General features: G+C 43.8%; 2 protein-coding genes across 6 annotated transcripts in view; both read right to left on the bottom strand.

Moving 5' to 3' along the window:
- The window catches only part of SFXN4 (sideroflexin 4), a 28,718-nt gene extending 23,890 nt beyond the window's left edge, over window positions 1-4,828 (bottom strand). For 2 of the 5 annotated variants that reach the window (XM_053304219.1, XM_053304221.1), the window contains exon 1: window positions 4,646-4,826. In XM_053304219.1, coding sequence (XP_053160194.1) covers window positions 4,646-4,684 — 39 coding nt within the window. In that variant the 5' untranslated portion in view covers window positions 4,685-4,826. Of the gene's footprint in view, window positions 1-1,910; window positions 3,119-4,645 lie in introns of those variants that run through there. The other 3 variants (XM_053304220.1, XM_053304217.1, XM_053304218.1) reach the window with 3 other exon arrangements.
- A 2,699-nt stretch (window positions 4,829-7,527) lies between these two features.
- PRDX3 (peroxiredoxin 3) lies at window positions 7,528-16,675 on the bottom strand. The gene is made up of 7 exons (XM_053308989.1): window positions 16,637-16,675; window positions 15,550-15,685; window positions 14,873-15,014; window positions 13,534-13,669; window positions 12,029-12,132; window positions 9,922-10,087; window positions 7,528-8,742 (listed from the first exon to the last, which is right to left on the bottom strand). The coding sequence occupies exons 1-7, from the start codon at window positions 16,673-16,675 to the stop codon at window positions 8,692-8,694; spliced, it is 774 nt and encodes a 257-aa protein (XP_053164964.1). The 3' UTR covers window positions 7,528-8,691.
- Between the last annotated feature and the right edge of the window lie 2,520 nt (window positions 16,676-19,195).

Here is a 19,195-nt window from a genome sequence, read left to right as displayed (position 1 = left end):
TGAAATCAGCACCTTAAGATTGGGGTGTGCCCCATGGACAGACATAGTGCTACAGCATCTCTCAAACACTGTAGCTCTGCTGGCAGAACCCAAATAAAGGGATAAAGGAAGCTGTCTCATACATAGTCAGACCAGAGGTACATCTCGCTCAGTATTGTTTACACAGACTGGCAGCAGCTTCTCCAAGGTTGCAGGCAGGAATCTCTCTCAGCCCTATCTGGAGATGCCAGGGAGGGAACTTGGAACTTTCTGCATGTAGATGCCCTTCCCAGTGCAGCCCCATCCCTTATGGGGAATATCTTACAGTGCTCACACATGTAGTCTCCCATTCACATGCAAACCAGGGCAGACCCTTATCAATCATCTGTTAAGCAAACATTTCGGATACATTTGTTAGATATTTCTGAACTCTGCTTTAGTTCAGAAAGCAGATCTAAAGCTGCAATCCAATACAAACATAGGAAGCTGCCTTATACCAAATCAGACCATTGGTCCATCTAGCTCAGTATTTCTACACAGACTGGCAGTAGCTTCTCCAAGGCTGCAGGCAGGAGGATCTCTTAGCCCTATCTTAGAGATGCCAGGGAGGGAACTAGGAACTTTCTGCATACAAGCATGAAGGTGTTCTTCCCAAAGCAGACCCATCCCCTGAGGGGAGAAATAAATCTCACAGAACACAGTGAGACTTACATCCAAGTAAACACATGTAGGATTGCGATGCGGAGTAAGATCCACAACTATTAGCACTAAAAAGAGGTTTTGTTTACAAAAATGAATCCAAAGCAAAAATCCATTTGTACCAAGCCGCAAACCTAGACTATGTTCTTGACATACTTCTTGAAAGTTACACTGCATAGCAAGGTCACTTAAAATATTATGGTTCCCACATGGAGGTCACCATGGAGTTGCGCCATAACCCTTGGAAAAATATCTCACCAGCTGGATATCCCCAATTGTGTGGAGACTCTGTACATCAAGGCCATGCATTTTTAACAGCTAGTGACATGAAGATGCTTCATGCAATTGATGAACCATTTTCAAACATTGCTGCACAGGGATTTTTCCATCATCCACATGGGGAATATTAATGTGATAATATCCACATATTGATTAAGTGCCATCAAATTGGTGTTGACTATTAGCAACCACAAAGATAGATTCTCTCCAGAATGATCTGTCAACTTGGCCTTTAAGGTCTCTCAGTGGTGCATTCATTGCTGCCGTAATTGAGTCCATCCACCTTGCTTCTGGTTATCCTCTTCTCTTTCCTTCAACTTTCCCCAGCATAATGCACTTCTCAAGGGAGCTGGGTCTTTGCATAATGTGTCCAAAGTATGATAGTTTCAGCCCGGTCATTTGTGCCTTGAGTGAAAATTCTGGATTGATTTGTTCTATGATCCATTTGTTTGTTTTCCTGGCTGTCCATGGTATCCTCAAAAGTCTTCTCCAGCACCAAAGTTCAAAAGCGTCAATGCTTTTTCTATCTTGCTTCTTCAAAGTCCAGCTTTTGCATCCATAGAGTGTCACAGGAAAAACCATGGTCCGAACGACGATTCTAATCTTTGTAGGTGTAGACACGTCACAGCATCTAAATATCCTTTCCAAAGCCTTCATGGTAACCCTACCAAGTGCTAGTCTGTGGTGTATTTCTTGACTGCTGGATCCTTTACAGTTGACGGTCAATCCTAAAAGGCAGAAGCTATCCACCACTTCAGTGTCTTCATTGTCAATTCTGAGGCTGGTTGCTGTACCCGTTGTCATTAGTTTAGTCTTCTTTACATTTTATTGTAGTCCCATTTTGGGATCTCTTCTCTGCAATGAAGAGATCATTGGCTTGGCAGAAACTAATAAGTGCTCTGCTTCGTTTTTGTTTCCTAGGCCATATAGGCCAACTGTGTTTTCTTCCTTACCTTTTCCAACGTTGGCATTCCAGTCTCCAACCACCAGCATCACATCTTGCTTGCATGTTCTGTCAATTTCAGACTGAACTTGAGCATAAAACTCATCAACTTCATCTTCTTCTGCATCAGTTGTTGGGGTATAGACTTGAAGAACTGTCATATTAAAGGGTTGTTCACAAAGTCTAATTGATATTAGTCGGTCACTGACTGCATTGTACCCAAGTACTGACAATGCTATATCCTTCCTGACTATGAAAGCAACACCATTCCTCCTTTATTTTTCATGTCCTGAGTAGTAAACAGTATGATTTTCTGATTGAAAGTGTCCCATTCCAGTCCATTTTAATTCACTGATGCCCAAGATGTCAATCTGTAGTCGATTCATTTCATCTTTCAGTGTCAAGCTTTCCCATATTCATGCTTCTTGTGTTCCACGTTCCCACTGTAATTTTGTCTTTGCAGCTTCAGATTTTATTTTCCCACATGGCAACATCAGCTGCTAGACGTCCAAAAGGCTTTAGTCTTACCACGTCATAAACGCCATTGGTACTCTGAGAGATCCTCAGCTCTTCTTCAGTAGTTGAGTACCATCTGACCTGAGGGGCCCATCATCCAGCACTACATCGACAATCATTCCATTTTGTCTATCCATGTGGTTTTCTTGGAAAAATACAGGAGTGGTTTACCATTGCCTTCTCCCACACAGTATGAAACAATGCCTTTGTCATTGTCACTGAAGTGATCATCTGCCTCCAGCAACTTCCTATATCGCTGCTGCCCAATATAGGTGCCTGCTTGCTTTAGCTGGGCAGCTGGGATGACCTTTGCACTTTGGGTGACCCTCCTGGGAGTATACCTCCCGGCATACTTTGCTCATCCCTCCAACGAACACTCCACCACCACGATGAGGCAGCATAGCAGGACTTGAATGGGACACTTTCAATCAGAAATGGACTGGAATGGGACACTTTCAATCAGAAAATCATACTGTTTACTACTCAGGACATGAAAAATAAAGGAGGAATAGCAGGGGCAGAGAATATCCACATATAGCAACTACTGTACTAAACTAGATTATGCTTCCATGTGTACCTAAGCACTTCAAAGCAATCTCTTCCCATTGAGAGGTTAGAACACGTTTTATGACTACAGCACATTTCAGGTGGTGGACTTTGTTTGAGTACAGTTGCCTTATAAAGTGAGAAAGGGATATTCCCAATATTCTGTACCAAAACAAATAATCAAAATCCAAGGAGATTCTATCATACTGGATGATGGAAAAAGGTGAAACAGTTCAAGACTTTCAAGCATGCATACTATGAGAAAAGAGGGAAGGGAGTGATCTCAAGACAGGGACTGGAGAAGAATCTTGCCTCCAGTTTTGACCTCACAAATGAGGCTGATGAAAGTAATAATAAAGTAATAAATAATAAAATAAAATAAAATAATAATAATAATAATAGTAGTTAATGATGATGTAATAACCAATCCTCAGTACCAAAAAAACCACCCCACAAACAGACCCCAAGAATTTGAAGTGTGCGTGACAAGACTTCAACAACCTGGATAGCTTTAAGAGGGGTTTGGATAACTTCATGGAGGAGAGGTCTATCAATGGCTACTAGTCTGATGGCTGTGGGCCATCTCCAGCCTCAGAGACACGATGCCTCTCCATATCAGTTGCAGGAGAGCAACAGCAGGAGAGAGGCTTCCAGTAGCATCTGGTGGGCCACTGTGTAAAACAGGATGCTGGGCTAGATGGGCCTTGGGACTGATCTAGCAGGGCTGTTCTTATGTTCTTAAGACTTTGTTACTGAATTTTAATTCTTGTTGTTATAAAGATGAGGGATGGGTTGTGTTCTATTTAGCAGGCTTTTATGTTTTGTGATTTTAGAAGTTTGTTTGTCCTAGAGGGGATCCAGTAAGGTGGGGGGGGCAGAAAAGAGGAGGGAGGGAGGAGAAGTTGTTTCTGAATAAAGTCTTAGTTAAACCAACGCAAGACTACTTCATGTTTATGAGGGAAGCAGCTTAAAACAGTGCCCATCCTACAGAATGGACAACCCTACAGACTGCCCCTGACCCCTGCCCATGGATGCTCAGAATGGACAACTCAAATAATGGAGGCAGCAATTCTCTTATCAGAACTCAGGTGCATCCAGGGATGCAGCTAGGGGAAAGAGGACTCATGTTTGCCCCTCTCACCGTGGCCCCTTGAAGTGAGGGAAATAATGAAGAAAATAGGGAGGGGGTGGAGGTGGGCGGGATGGGTTCTTAGAACCCATCTGCTCAATTATAGCTACACCCCTGGGTGCATGATATCTCATTCAATCTGGGCAGACTGTTTCAGATGCATAGTTTGGGCAGCATGGTTTCAGAGGCATGGTTTGAGCAGCAATTGTTAAAATCAAGCAATAGCTAAAATCTCTTATTTCCAGTTTTAACTGACATTTTATAGTTTGGGGGTTTTGCTTCTCTGCGTGGTCATTCGCACCCAACTACAGAAACGCAGAGGGCTGGTGGGACAAATGAATAAGCGACCGCCCCTACCCGATTCCATACAGTTCGACCTGCCCCTTCTATGCACGAGAACGCCTGCTGCTTCCATTCAAAGCAACAGAGAGAGCAGCGTCGCTTTCCCAGCCTGTCTCTTTAGGGCTGTTTTCTGCCCCGGGACCGCAACTCCGCTCTCCAAACGTCCCCCGCACCCACCCCTGCCCTGCAAACCCAGCGTAGCACAGTCCTACTTCGCCCTCGCTTCTCCAAAACTGAAAATTCAAATCCATGATGAAATTAAATGCGCCGCGCCAGAATGCGTCTTCTCCGGAGAGCTCCGGCCGCCGCTCGCAAGGGCAGGGCAGTGACTTCCCTTCCCTGCTCAGGCTGTGTCTCTCGCATTAGACGTCACTAGCAGGGTCTGCTGGTTGACTGCTATTGCCCGCTGTTCATTCTCTGCATCCGTAACGACGGTGTGTTTGGCAGTGGGTGATTAATCTTAATATCTATCCTGTCCGTAAAAGATCCATTGCATTAATCAGTGCTTCCACTAATGTGTTACTGCTTTTCCATTTATCGTAGAAACTAAGCAAAAACCATATCAGTATGCAAACAGAGCTGCGATTCTGTGTGCCCACTTATTTGGAAGTGAATCTTACTAAATTTAGTAGCATTTACTTTGGAGCAAATATGCCTACGATCGAGCAACATAGTTGCCACATTTCTTTTCTTGGTGTTTTTAAGTGTTAATAACTGCACTACAGGCAGAAATTCAATAATGAAAACAGGGATACAGCTGAAGAGATCCAACAGAAACCCTTACCTGTTGGATTCCTGCCTGTTATGCATTCGAGATACAGAACCTCTGCCAGAAATAATTTACCAATTTTTCAGGTTATCAAATTATTCTAAAAAATCGCACCTTTGAATACATGATATCTATATGGAGCTGCCATATACTGAGTCAGGCCACAGGTCCATCTTAGAGAATAAGCATTCAAATAATTGCAATCTTGAAAGTATCCTTCAGTGCAATCTCCAGGATTCAGAATCTCTCTTGGCATCTCCTATTAACTATTCAACATGTTTGTTAAAGAGTTAAAATGTATCAGCTTTTATATCCCTCACCCCATCATCTAAATCTGAGAGGAGAGCTGATCTTGTGGTAGCAAGCATGACTTGTCCCCATAGCTAAGCAGGGTCTGCCCTGGTTGCATATGAATGGGAGACTAGAAGTGTGAGCACTGCAAGATATTCCCCTCAGGGGATGAAGCCGCTCTGGGAAGAGCAGAAGGTTTCAAGTTCCCTCCCTGGCTTCTCCAAGATAGGGCATATGGCAGCTTCCTATGTTCCTCTGATCTAAATCATGCAACACACACAAAAATTACCTTTTTCTGAATTCCACCCCCCCTGTAGATTTCTAGGGCTGTAATCCTGCACACAAGTCTGATCTAAATATGCTTAGTACCTCAGCATAACAAAGGATTATGTTAATTACTTTGGTTGAAAAGTATTGCATTTGGAACCTGTGGGATAACAAAAGCTCAATCTGGAGTGTTTTAATCTGCAATTGCTGTTTCACAGATGTTTGATGTTGCTGACATCTAAGGTTGTCAGGTCTTCACCTGGAGATGGTGCTTTTCTCTTTGAGAACTCAGCAACACTGAATATGCAGTCCAGTTGCTGTGGCCCACATCCTGCTGCTTCCCAGATTCTTTAACATCCTTCCCAGCTGCATTCCTTCAAGATTTGCTTGCTGTTGCAGCTATGATGGCATTGTTAGGGTTGAATCAGGATTGCCTCTAGGGTTATGGGCCCTACAACATAGTGCCACAAGAACAGCCCTGATGGATCAGGTCCAAGGCCCATCTAGCCCAGTGTCCTGCTTCACACAGTGGCCCACCAGATGAGCCCAAGGAGCCCACAGGCAAGAGGTGAGGACTCTCTTCCTGTTGCTCCACTGCAACAGGTATTTAGAGGCATCTTGTCTCTGAGGACAGAGGTGGCCTACACTTTACCTTCATGGGACTAGTAGGCATTGACAGACCAGTCCTCTATGAATTTGCCGAAACCCCTTTTAAAGTCATCCAAACTAGTGGTCATCACTACATCCCATGGCAGAGAATTCCACAGATTAATTATGGGCTGTGTGAAAAAGTACTTCCTTTTGTTGATCCTAAATTTCCCTTCAGTTTCATGAGATGACTCCTGGTTCTAGTGCTGTGAGAGGAAGAAAAAATTCTCAGTCCACTGTCTCCACTCGATGCATAATTTTATACACCTTGATCATGTCTCCCCTTAGTCTCCTCTTTTTCAAAGTAAAGAAGCCCAGATGCTGTAGCCTAGCCTCAAAAGGAAGGTGCTCCAGGCCCCTGATCAACTTGGTTGCCCTCTTCTGCATCTTTCCCAGTTCTACTATGTCCTTAAGGTAGTGATCAGAACTGCATGCAAAGTAGCTGCACCACAGATTTATATAAGGGCATTATAATATTAGCATTTTTACTTTCAATTCCCTCCCTAATGATTCCTAGCATGGAATTGGCCTTTTTCACAGCTGCCACACACTGAGTCAACACTTTCAACGAACTGTCCACCACAACCCCAAGAGCTCTCTCCTGGTCAGTCACTGACAGCTCAGAGCCCATCAGTGTAAATGTAAAGTTGGGCGTTTTTGCCACAATATGCATCACTTTACACTTGCCGATATTGAACCGCATTTGCCATTCTGTTACTCACTTCCCCAGTTTGAAGAGATTATTTTAAAGCTCCTCACAATCTGTTTTGTAAGATAAATAGCCCTCTCAACTGTCCTGGGCAGTGGCATGGTTTATAACTCAGCAGAGATCATAGAGGCACCATTCATCTACCATAACCTTTAGGTGGGGGCCTATATATGCAGCTACCATAATTTGCATAGTCCAGAAATCCTTTTGCTGAGTTTTTGCTGTACTGAATACCACAGCAGCAGCACATATAGGTCCCATGTACTGACCCTACTGGAGCAGGAAACACACCTTTGTTTTACAAAAATATTAAAGCTGAAATTCTCACATTAATAGGAGCCCAGAGCTATGACAAATAGAACAAGCCACATGTACTTGATTCCCAGAAGTCAACTACAGTAGAACCCAAACATTTTTTTCCTGAAGCTTTTTATTCATAGTTGCATACTTTAATACAGATATTCAAAAACATTTGGAAATAAGCTCTTAAGTCACACAGACTCAATCTTCTACATAATTACAAATACCCCAAAGTACAATATTTGAAAGTCTGCATCCAAAGCAGCAATAAAAAAAATTGATTAACAGAATATCCAAAAGTACATGGGACTCACTGCCAAATAGGTTTGGTTCACAACTCACCTTCTTTATTGTATAGTAAATGCATTAATCCTTCATTTTTCTCTATTATGTGTTTCAACATATTTAGCACCTACATAGCATGTTAATTACAGATGCCAGGTGTTTATTACTCTCACTTAAGGCCAATTCCCATAGTGGCACAGTGTGTTGGTTCTGCTTGTATTGGGGTCTTGGGTTCATGCATGTGTACACACAACCCATTTGTCAAACATGTTGGGTGATCTTGTGCCAACAAGTACTGCATATTCTGCATGTGAGTATGTCACACCCACACAGGCCATGGGCAGGGCGGGGGGAAGCCAGGGACAGATCAGGTGAGTAGGGAATACTCTCTTAAGTTCAACATGCATAGGACATGAAACAAAGCCTTGGACCAAGTAACATGTTTTATATATGGGGATGGAGTAATTAAATTAAACTAAGTTTAAGTAATTCAACTTAGTGAACCTTTTAAAAGCCTATGTGCCTTTTAAAAGCCTATGTGAAATGGACTGTCATCCATTTTCAGCACATGGAGGGTAAGTACAAAAACTAATTTTCAGCATTAATTTACTTCTTCCTCTTAAGTTATGCTGTTGTGTAGAGATCCTTTTATATATGTTTAGAAGCCAACCAACTTTTCTGTATACTCCTTTGTGACTGATCCAAGAGCATCAATTCATCCCTGACTGATTATGGGACAAGACATCATTTTCTTTCAGACATTTTCTAATGAGAAGGCCTCTTTGTATGCTGTTCCATACAGGGAGAGTCAAGGGTTTATGAGCCCTGCTTAAATCTTTCTGGGGCAAGAATTAGTCATCCCTAGGGGAAAGGGAGGAAAGCCCTTCAAAATAGATAATTCTTTCAAAACAAATATTAAAATAACTTTTGCACTTATTACAATCATGACTGCTCTCTTAGGAAATTAGATTCTGATCTGAAGAAACTCCTCAATTTACTTTCTCAAAATACTCCTTTGATGCTTCTGGACTTGGCTTGATCTGCAAAAGAAATAAAATTGTATGGATCAGTACTGAATTGTTTTCTGTGAAGATGCCAATTAAATTCCTTTAGGTTTTTAAGATGGCAGGTCAAGTTGAATCATATACCTCTGGTGGATTACCAAAGCATTGGTAATTGTGCTATTAGTGGAGCTGCAGAGTTGTAGAAATGCAAGGGGAACTCTGGTTCTCTTAATACTGTACGTATAGGATCCGCATGCACACACACCTCAGTCAAGAGCTTGCACACTACAGCTGATCTGACACAGCAACACTATATATTTATCACTGTAACATAGTAAATGGCAGTGTTTTACTGACACAACAGACTCCACTTCCAATCCTGTCTTGTCAAGGGAGTAGCAAATAGGAGTTGCTTTAATAAATACATATGTTCAGATTGAAAAATGTAATTTTCTGGATTATGACATCATGATGTCTAGTTCACCGATAGCTGATTAAGACCAAAAACTAGCAGATGTCTCCCATTGGCTGGAACTGGAATAGGCAACACAATGCAAGGCCAACACAACAGCCTTTTCTATTACATTGTGCAATGAATCTCAGAAAGGTATCTGTAATTGTAAGTTGCAATTTTAGTAAGCCAGAAATTAACTTATTTCATACTGAGTTTGGCAGTAGGGATGTGCACAGAACCAGCGGTTCAGGGTCTCCCTTTAAGAGTGGGGGGAGGGTGCACTTATCCCTACCGCCGCTTTCCCCCCACATACGTCATTATTTTTAGCAGCCCATCGAGGCAACAGTGTACCTTCCTGCTGCCCTCCTGTTCTGGATATGACCAGAAGTTGCTGACATGCCGGCGCGTGAGCAACTTCCGATCATATCCAGAAGAGGAGGGCAGCAGGAAGGTACACTGTTGTCTCGATGAGCTGCTAAAAATACCGACACCGGGGGAGGAGCAACAACAGGAGCGGTAAGTGCACCCTCCTCCCACTCTTAAAGGGAGACCCCCGCCCCCTTCGAACCGCCCCGCTGCGGTTCCGTGCACATCCCTAGTTGGCAGGTTTGCTATCATTCACATTTAGAAGCTTTAGGTTTACCAGCACATATCATGTGGTTATATGGCGGTATTAGTTTTACATTTTAAAGTGTTAGCCACCTTGAATCTTTTTTGGGAAAAGGTGGGATATAGAATGTTAAAAACAAACAAAAACACACCGTGGGAGAGTGGGGAGTCCAATTTGCTGGGCAGACTTCTCCGTGAGTTTCTACATACTGGAACGCCTTCACCAAGCGAAGTGTTTCTTCTACACTGCGACCAACTGGGAGATCATTGACGCTCAAATGCTTGACGATTCCATTGGGATCAATAATAAAAAGACCTCTTTAGAGAAATAAAAGTAGAATAAACACATTTTAAGAAGTTCAGTACCAAAAAGCACTTCTCACAGAAACTGCTTTTCAGCACACCCTGGCTTTGCATATGGATCATCCTCATATCATTTCACTAGTTAGCAGCTAAGAGACAGCGGGGTTTATTTTTATAATCACAGACATCCAATACATTTGGTGATACAGGGGCTAACATCCAGGCTAACAATGCATGCATAGAAAAATATGCCAGACAAAAAAGAAACCAACAATCCATGCCTCTGCAGCCCTCTTCTCTTGAAAATGTGTCCCAAAGCATTGTGGAACCCTCCAAGACATATTTTTGGGAGACACAGAGGACTGCAAAGGGAAGGGAGGACGTTGATTAAAGTCATGCCTCCCCTGTTGCACACACAAAACTTTCTTCTGTGCTTGTGTCAGTCTGAATGGCAATATTCCTAGGATTTGCCACTTCAGTTGCTCTTTTAAAGTGGTAACTTTGTATCAAGTATAGGCTACCCTGAGCTTTTCAAAACAGGCAAGAAATATTAAACCTCTCTAATAGATGCCAGCTTTTCACTCTTAGTAGAAGGCACAGAACTAAAAAGGCTGTAAGGGTGGGGCTTAATGTTAGTGGAGGGATCCTTCTAGATTTTGTCTTTTACCAAGAACATACCCTGTCTGTTCTTGATAATAGCCACTTTTCAGTTAAGCCCCACCTTTAGACTATCTCAAGCAAAAAAATAAAGATTCTCTCACACACACACGTTTATAGACGAAACTCATCATCAGTAGACTCATATGGAGCCAGTTCAGAAAATGAACATGGTCTTAAAAGCTCCAAATCCCACATGCTTCCTCCTCCTCCAATTTCGCTTGCACCATAGGGGAATCAAGGGTTTGTTAAACCACACTTATGCAGTTCATTTGGACCTGAAGCTATTATTTAATTGTGGTTTACAGTCCATGATGAAATGAGGATGTGGAACCAAGATTCAACTCTGGTTTCACAACGTGGTTTAACTGCGGTTTGCAGAGTTAGACAACACTTCTGGATTTGGACGAGCTGCAGAGCTGTGGTATAACTAGTGGTGTGCCCGAACCGGTCCGGCGGCCATTCCAAAGAATGGCCGAACTGCCAGACCGGTCCAGCCCTGCCTGGTTCGGGTCCGGGTGGGGGGTATGCCCTTAAGGGCGGGAGGGCTTGCTTAGCCCTCCCGCCTCCTTGCCCCCGCCAGCGCCCGTATTTCCTAGTATAGGGGCGCTGGAAACCAGACACACAACCCCCGCCGCGGCGGCGGCGAAAGAACTCCCCAAGCCAGCCCTCTCTCCCTCCCAGCTAGCTGGCCGCCCGCCCTCCCTCCCGCCGGCTCGCTCACCGTTCACCGTATAGAAAACGAGAGGAGCTCCGGCACAGAGCTCCTCTCGTTTAGAAGGCCTCCTGCAGAATGGTGTTTTGCGCGCGCATGCGCGCGCCGCAAAGCACGCCGTTCACCGGAGGCCCGGTCTACCCGCCGGGAAAGGGCCGGGTAGACCGGGCCTCCGATCGCTGGGTAGACCGGGCCTCCGATCGCCCTTTACTATATTCACAACTAAACAAATCACAGTTTGGTTGTCTGAAGTGGACCATGGTGTTGTCTCTTCAGGAGGGGAAATGGTTTGAATTCTCACTGTATAAAAAGCTCCCTGTACATTTAAGACGAGAATGCCAGAGATAAGATTAGGCTAGATGCATCATAAAAGTCTGATGACTGTATGCTGCAGTCCTTACACAATGCAACTTCCCTCTAAATTTGATGAGAAATGAATCTTACACCTAGAAATCCATCCCAGTGCTCTTCAAAGCTTTTGGCAATTTTAAATGGCCCACTTTAATAATAAGCCTCAGGAAGCTTTGGTCTTAGCACAGTTCAACTACAAAAACATGAAATATAAATAATGAATATGTTCTCACCTTAATGCAAGACCAGGTCCTTCCAAAAGTACACCATAATCTCGGGAAATCTGTTTTGTTAAGTCAGACAGAAGTGGGATATTCATATTCCCCAAGCCACCACTCTAATAAAATAGGAAGAGGAATGTATTGATATATTCAGGTTATTACCATGCCATCCTATTTTCTCTCTCTCCATCCCCCATGAACACAGAACTGATTCAGTTAAAATCCTATCAGAAGCAATACTGCTAAGATTTGGGGTGTGATTATTCTATCAGACTACTACATAAAATAGATAAAAATAAATCATATTTCTCTTCTATGTTTAGTGAATTATACCTACAAATAGGTAAGGTTAAAGCTACACATTTTTGTACCTCAAGGTTGCAATCCTGGTATTAGGTATGCACATGTGAGATAGCAATACTAACTTATTTAGTAGGGAATAAGCCCCACTAAACATAGTGAGATTTACTTCTGACACACACAGGACTGGACTAAAAATGTGTAAGCCTACTATCACTCTGCAGTGGTGCAGCGTTATAGATATCAGTCTAGATGTGTGCACTGACTGAATTTCATGGCATTTTCACAGCCAAGAAGATAAACGGCCTATCCTTGAAATAAGGCTGATGAGTTTCATTAGTGTTCAGAAACCATCCAAGGTCCTTCTCGGGCGGCCTTGGTGATCACTTCAAGTTAGGTTTTGCAAACACTTTTGCACATGCATAAATCTACCCACATGAGTATGCTGGATTCAAGGCAACTGAATGCGTAAGCAAAGTAAAACTTTGCTTACAGAAGCATGCAGCCATCAGGTCTAACTTACCTCCCCATCTACTAAAGGAATAATTAAATTTACTTGCACTGTGGCAGAGTATTCTGGAGTATGTACTTGAACCAATACCCTGAAAATGTTCAGGGACATCTGCTGCAGGGCAAAATTATGCTAAAAGCAATCAGGTAAAAACTAAAGTTGTACAACAACACTAGTTTATGTCAAGAGAGACTCATACATAGATCATTACATTCTTGCTTTAAAAATTCACTTCACTTATATGATTGCTAATATAAATGTCAAATAAGCTTCAGATAAGCTACTGTCTTCCCTTGACCTCTACAGCAATATGCAAACAGAACACTATCTTATTTAGAAATAGCATGTGCAATGTGCAGATTGGCTTTCAGAGACAGGAAACACTGTTCTTGGATACTCTTAAAGCCAGCAACAGTCAGGTTGAGATATTTCCACTTCCAAAGGATAAGCAAACTTTAAACCTTCCGGTCTAGGAAGTAAGCAGAAGTCACTAACTACAACTTGCTACATCTAGATTTGGATGGTGGCAACCAATTTCTCAGCTGGAGAAACTCATTACCATGCTGATGCAAAGAAAGGCTGTAGAATACCCTAGACCGTTATATAATTATACTAAACAAAGTGAAGGGAGAGTGCTAATCTCCCCTTCCAATGGAAAAAATAGGAAAGGATGTTAATGAGAAGAAGCAACACATCTAGTTTGTACCTTTCGTGGTGTATTTATCCAGGCAAGGTGACAAAAATGAGAATCCACTGATACAGCAACAACCTCACAGTTCACATCGTGGAATTCATTAGCTTTGTCACTAAAAGCAACTATTTCTGTAGGGCATACAAAAGTGCTAGTGGAAAGAAACATAGCCAGAATGAAAAGGAGGAGCCAGCCAACCTTGATATAAGAATACACATTTTCCTACTGCAAAGGGGGGGGGGGAGGTACTTGTCTTGGGTATAGTGCTGCAAAACAAAACCATATATAAATCTAGAATGAAGAACCAAGCTCAGAAGATTTTTCTATGAAGCCAGAGCCCAAGGAGACATCCGGAAGGTGCGCAAGGACATTTAGGAAATGTAGTTCCTCTCAGCACTTTTCCAATGGATTAAGTCACATCAGTGATGTCCCCATGGGTTCCAGATCTATAGAAGCAGCTCTCAGAGAACTGGAAAGGGCAGACACTATGTGGAGCTGACCATGTGGAAGTGCTGTCTCTATGAAGCACTGGGCAGATGGTACAAATTTATGAGAATCACACATTCTGACACACACAAGTCTACCATCTGGCCTAGAGCTCCCACATGTCAATGTTCATTTTGGTTCAGCTGGGTAATTAAAAACCAAGAATGATAGCCCAACTGCCTCTATGATACCCAGAGAGTACATTGTTGGAGCCAAATAAATAATTTTTTCAATGCTGTTAGTTTTGTCCCTGCACTTTTTTCTGTTCTAGAAAACTTAATACTACTGACTGATGCATTTTAAAATAAACTTAATTATATAATTTTGTATAAATTATACATTTTATGATGTGCTTAATTATACTTTTAGAAAAAGACATTCAAAGACATTGTCACTCAATAGCTCAGCACTGTGAAGCACACTACTTTCACCTTGGTCAGAAATAATTTAAATAATAATTGGAATGAAGGGCCACCATCCAATTTTATACAGACATACAAGACAACAGCTTGATTTGCCTTCATAACAATCCACCTGCTTAATCCATCTCTGTCATTTGAAGATGTCACACTAAATATGAAGTTACAATTAATTTTCTATAATATACCAGCCATATATGGCTGTTGCCAGTTTATCACACTTAACACAAAAGGCCTCTTCAGACATTATAAAAACTGGAGATGCTATATGCATGCATAGCATCCCCAGTTTTTATCTAAAGAGAGCTGCCTAGACATTCAGTATCCTCCAGAAAGACAGGCAGAATACAAGCATATAATTAACTTTTCTGGAGATAAAGGAATCTGCCACTTAAGATATGTGCAGGCTATTTCTGTTTAAGGAAACAGAATATAAAAACATTACTTACAAATCTAAAGGGTAGAAGAAAAGGACCAGATATTTCCCTTTGAAGTCATCTAAGCTCAGCTCTTTGAACTCCCCATTAACGACAGCTGTACCCTTAAAATAAGGTGCATGCTGGGTGACAGCAGGAACAAACCTTGAAGAACCTTTGAGAAGTTAGATATCGCATGTGATATGGGTATTGTATGGAATAATAATGTAGAATATAATAAGACAAGCCCAATTTCTCATTTCATGCCACTTTGTCCCAAAGCAAGAATAGCACACACAATAGGAATAGGCAGCTGGCAATCCTGACACTCAGACTGACTTGACCTATACCAGCATACATACCTGTCTGCTTTTTATCCCTATTCTGCCTTTTATGGAGATTTAGGGAAATCTTTTTAAAAGATTGGTTAGTGTGAAGAGCAATAACAGTCATCTTCAGCTTCCCCTCCCCACCAGTTAACTTTCTCAAGGGGTGTTGTGTGCGCACATGTTGTCTCTAGGAAATGCACAGACATTGAGGCTGAATTAAAACTACCAGCCTGTCTTTACGACTAACCTCACCAACTATAAGAAGTGAAAACTATGAAAATGGGACCTCCATTTTCCTCTGTGAAATGCTGAAGGCTATGGGGGCCTGAATACCAACATAGCCTCCACCCAATATTAGCCCGCTCAAGGAGACGCACTCACTAGTACTGAAACGAAGCCGAGGAAGAAGCGGTGCCGCGCGGGCTCGAAGCTTCCGCCCATCTGCTGCGGCCGCGGTCGTAAAGGGTCTTCCGGCAGCTGCGCACGCCCTCCAGGGGAAGACCGCGGTCCAGCCAACCTGCAAGGAAGCAGAAGGCCGAGAACTGATACAGGCCAGAAAAGGGGAGTGCACTGCAGCAGAGAGCGCTGATCGGGAGGGATTGTCTTGTATGTACTGCTAGGGTACACAGCCCCGTATACTCGGCGCGGGGTCTTTTTCACCGTGGAAAAGGGTCATCCTGGAGAGAATCTGTCTATGTGTTCGCTAAGAGTCGACACCGACTCGACCACACTTAATCAAAAGCAAAAGGAGCGTAGTGTAGCCCCGTAGAACTCCTGCCACGTGCCACGCGAGAAGAGGGTTTCTCAAATTTGGTACGATCAGGAGGATCCCACACATTTCATTAACAGGGAGAAGGATCTGCAGCATTAGCTAAGCAAGGGGAAGCACAAAGCACGTTGTTGTTGCAAGTAGAGAGCGAAAATGCCTCCAGCTCAGTACGGATTCCGAAGGAAGAGAACGACAGGGAGATCTTGTTTGTACTCACGTTTCCAATACTGCAGCAGCAACAACAACGGGACACCTTGGGTTTACTCTGGTTCAGTGTGTGTGAGTCTAAAGTACTACATACCTATAGCCCTCGAGACAAGGTGGGCTGTAAATAAATAGTCACATAAAAAGGCCTCATTCCCCAAGAATGAAGTTCAACAAAGGCCAATCATACAGAAATGGGGGGGGGGGGGCGGCGGCGGCCGGGAACGAAACAAGTTTTCCTACGAGAAACGATCTACCCGAGTTGGCTGTGTAGACATTTCCGTACGAGTTATGCACGCAGAAATAAAACAGCCTCAATCCTTGCAGTGGAAAGGTGAGCGGGCCTGCAGCCTCCGCTCAACAACGGAGAAATCGTTTGCAAGGTGTAGGCAGAGCTACGAGCAAAAATCCCCGAAGGACGTCGAGGCTGCAACGCTGAGGATCGCTTTCCCGAGCTTGCTCAGTCCCAGCAGGGTAAACGGAGCCTGCACTTACCGAGGGCTTCAGTAACCTTCCTAATGCAACAGCAGCCATCTTCAGCTTCAGTGCGTGAATGAAAGGGGCGGACCCGGCTTGTGCGAGCCACATGGAGAGGCCAGGGCGGGACCACGAAAGCCTGTAGCCCGCGGCTGCGGTAGAAGAACTGTGGGACGCCCCTAGGCAAGGGAGGCTCCAGAGGGGGGAAGGGAGTAATCGCCCCGCCCCGCGTTCTGTAACTGTTTCATAAATCTAATATGTTGTGGACTAGGCACAGCTCGTTCGCTCGCCCATCCATGAATGCACTTGGGCCCTCTCGCTGTGCCCCACTCAGTTTGTTTTTCCTGGTGCCGCTATTGCCCTAGGTCTCACTCACACACTGAAGGTTTCTCTAAAGAAATATAAAATTAAGACCCAATGAAGGTATGAAAAATGGCCTACAACTTTGTTCGGTGGAACTTGTTTCCAAGAAGGATTGCAGCATTACTTGCTTAATCGCCCTGTTTAAAATGATCAATGGGGCTTAAAAGTGCTTGATTTTGCCTGGATTGTGTCCTAAGTTTCTCACAAATCACTAAAGCTAATTACCACATTTGGAAATAAAAAGAGAACAGATTTGAAAATGCAAGTCCTACAATCTACCACTGTCAAAGTGATGTAGGTTAAGTGCAGCAGTGGTGAATTTTAAAAAGAAAGAGTGGCACTGGGACTGAAACCATGGCAACACCTCTTCAGAAACTGCAACCATTTCATTCTGAGTTGTATGTAAACTGAGTTGTAGGGTTACAATCTAATCTAGTAGGAGGCTGTGGTGTGTCATAGCCACCAACAAAAAGGACTTTTCTCAATTCGCTGTAAATTTCGCCTCAGATGGCCCCCAAGAAAATATTCTTCTGAGGATCTTAATGTTTGGTCAGGCTCATATGGGAAAAGGCATTCCTTTATGTACCCTGGTCCCCAGGGGCATAGCTAGGGGAGAGGGGGCCCGTGTTCATCCCTCTCTCTGGTGGGGCCCCAGGAGTGAGGGAGATAATGAAGAAAATAGGGAGGGAGGGAACTGGAGGGCCCTCAGGAGCTGGGGGCCCGCGTTCTTTGAACCCTTTTGCTGAGCTATAGCTATGCCCCTGCTGGTCCCAAACCACTGTTATTCTTACAACACAAACTATGTTGTAACACAACCATGTTTCTAGTAACTGTGTGTGGGGTGCGGGGGGTGGGGAGAGATAAAATTTAGAAGCCTGACCAGTATGAAGAGCATAGTACACTCAGGGGTGGTGTTTTTTTATTATTGTAAAGGAAATGAGGAAAGAGAGAGAGAGATGTATGTGGGGCAGGGAGACTTTCTTCCATAAATATGCTGTAGTTTTTCCTGTGGTCTCTGTTGTATAAATGAACTGGCTGGGTGCAGAGCATCTGCGCCTTGGCCGGCCTGGCCAGCCCACTTCTCCCTCCCCCCCCCACTTCTATTCTAGCGGCCTGGCCCACTTCTCCCCCCGCCGCCCGGCCTGCTTCTTTCCCCCATCCTGCCCGCTGCCACCACCGCCACCACCTGCTGCTCCCGCCAGCTGGCCCAGCATCCCTATTTTCTCCCCTGTCCCCTTCGCTAATCGGCAGCTGTTCACGAACTCTCACGAGAACTGCCACGCATGGGATTAGCAACAGGTATGCCCACGAGAAATATATTGATTGTGGCCAAGACCAGAGCTACCAGTGTTGAACATGGGCCCCTCTGCCCCCTTCTCCCCGTTCTGGCCACTACTGTTGCCACCTCTGCTGCCCACCTTCTCACCCACTGCCATCTCTCCTCTCCCTGTCTGCTTCCTCTTTACAGGAAGTGCTGTCAAGCAGTGTGCAGACAAAGGAGGAGGAGAGAGGAAAAGGAGAATAAACAGTGCCTTGGACAAGGAGTGTTTTCAGCTGGAAGCTTTTGTAATTAGTACTTAAACTAACTGTAGAGCTTGAATAAAAAGCTTGAAATTAAGACACTCACTTTCTTTTTCCCCCTAGCTCACTGCAGGTAGTTTACTCAACAAACCGTAAGCCAGAAAGTCCACTTCAGCACCTCATTCAAGTAGGAGCCCGGTTCACCCAGCCCTAAGCCTGGCCCAGCTAGTGCTTTTAAGAAATCCATTTTTTAATCCAGGACAGCTTTTGCAGAATATTTTATTACCAACATATAAAACATCCTAGTTCAGTGCAGGGGGTGGGGCATGTGTAGACACAAGAAGAAGAACAGGGAGGCAGCCTGGGGTTTTTGCTGTGTAAAAAACTAAAATATTTTCTTTAGTAAATTCCAAATATGTTGGTTTCACTTTGCTTACTGGTCCTCCTTCACTTCAGTCCTCAATTCTTTGGATTCTGCAGTGGTCTTCCTGCTTGTCTTGGGTAAAGAGGAGGCCCAGCAGACCAATACACTGCATGCACGGAGTGTGTCCCAGAATCCTTTGTAATTCTGGGCTGTTAAAGCAGATGTGCAGAGGTTCCTCAGCAGGTGAGTTGATCTGAAAAGGATTTTCTAAAACCAGAATGTTTCTAAACTGGAGACCCAAAATGGTTAGAGGCCCAAAATGTCATGTT

Source organism: Hemicordylus capensis, chromosome 3 (genome assembly GCF_027244095.1).
Source record: "Hemicordylus capensis ecotype Gifberg chromosome 3, rHemCap1.1.pri, whole genome shotgun sequence".
Taxonomy (NCBI): Eukaryota; Metazoa; Chordata; class Lepidosauria; order Squamata; family Cordylidae; genus Hemicordylus; species Hemicordylus capensis.
Note: the sequence above shows the minus strand (reverse complement) of the source record. Positions and strands in the feature narration are given on the sequence as shown.

What these genes read in the sequence shown, in the direction of transcription:
- PRDX3 (XM_053308989.1), bottom strand. Translation starts at nt 16,675, where the DNA reads ATGGCTGCTGTTGCATTAGGAAGGTTACTGAAGCCCTCG. An exon ending in GGACCTGGTCTTGCATTAAG is followed by an intron (nt 10,088 to 12,028) that starts GTGAGAACATAT and finishes ATTTCTCTAAAG; the next exon opens with AGGTCTTTTTATTATTGATC. An exon ending in GGACTCCCCACTCTCCCACG is followed by an intron (nt 8,743 to 9,921) that starts GTGTGTTTTTGT and finishes TTTCTTTTGCAG; the next exon opens with ATCAAGCCAAGTCCAGAAGC.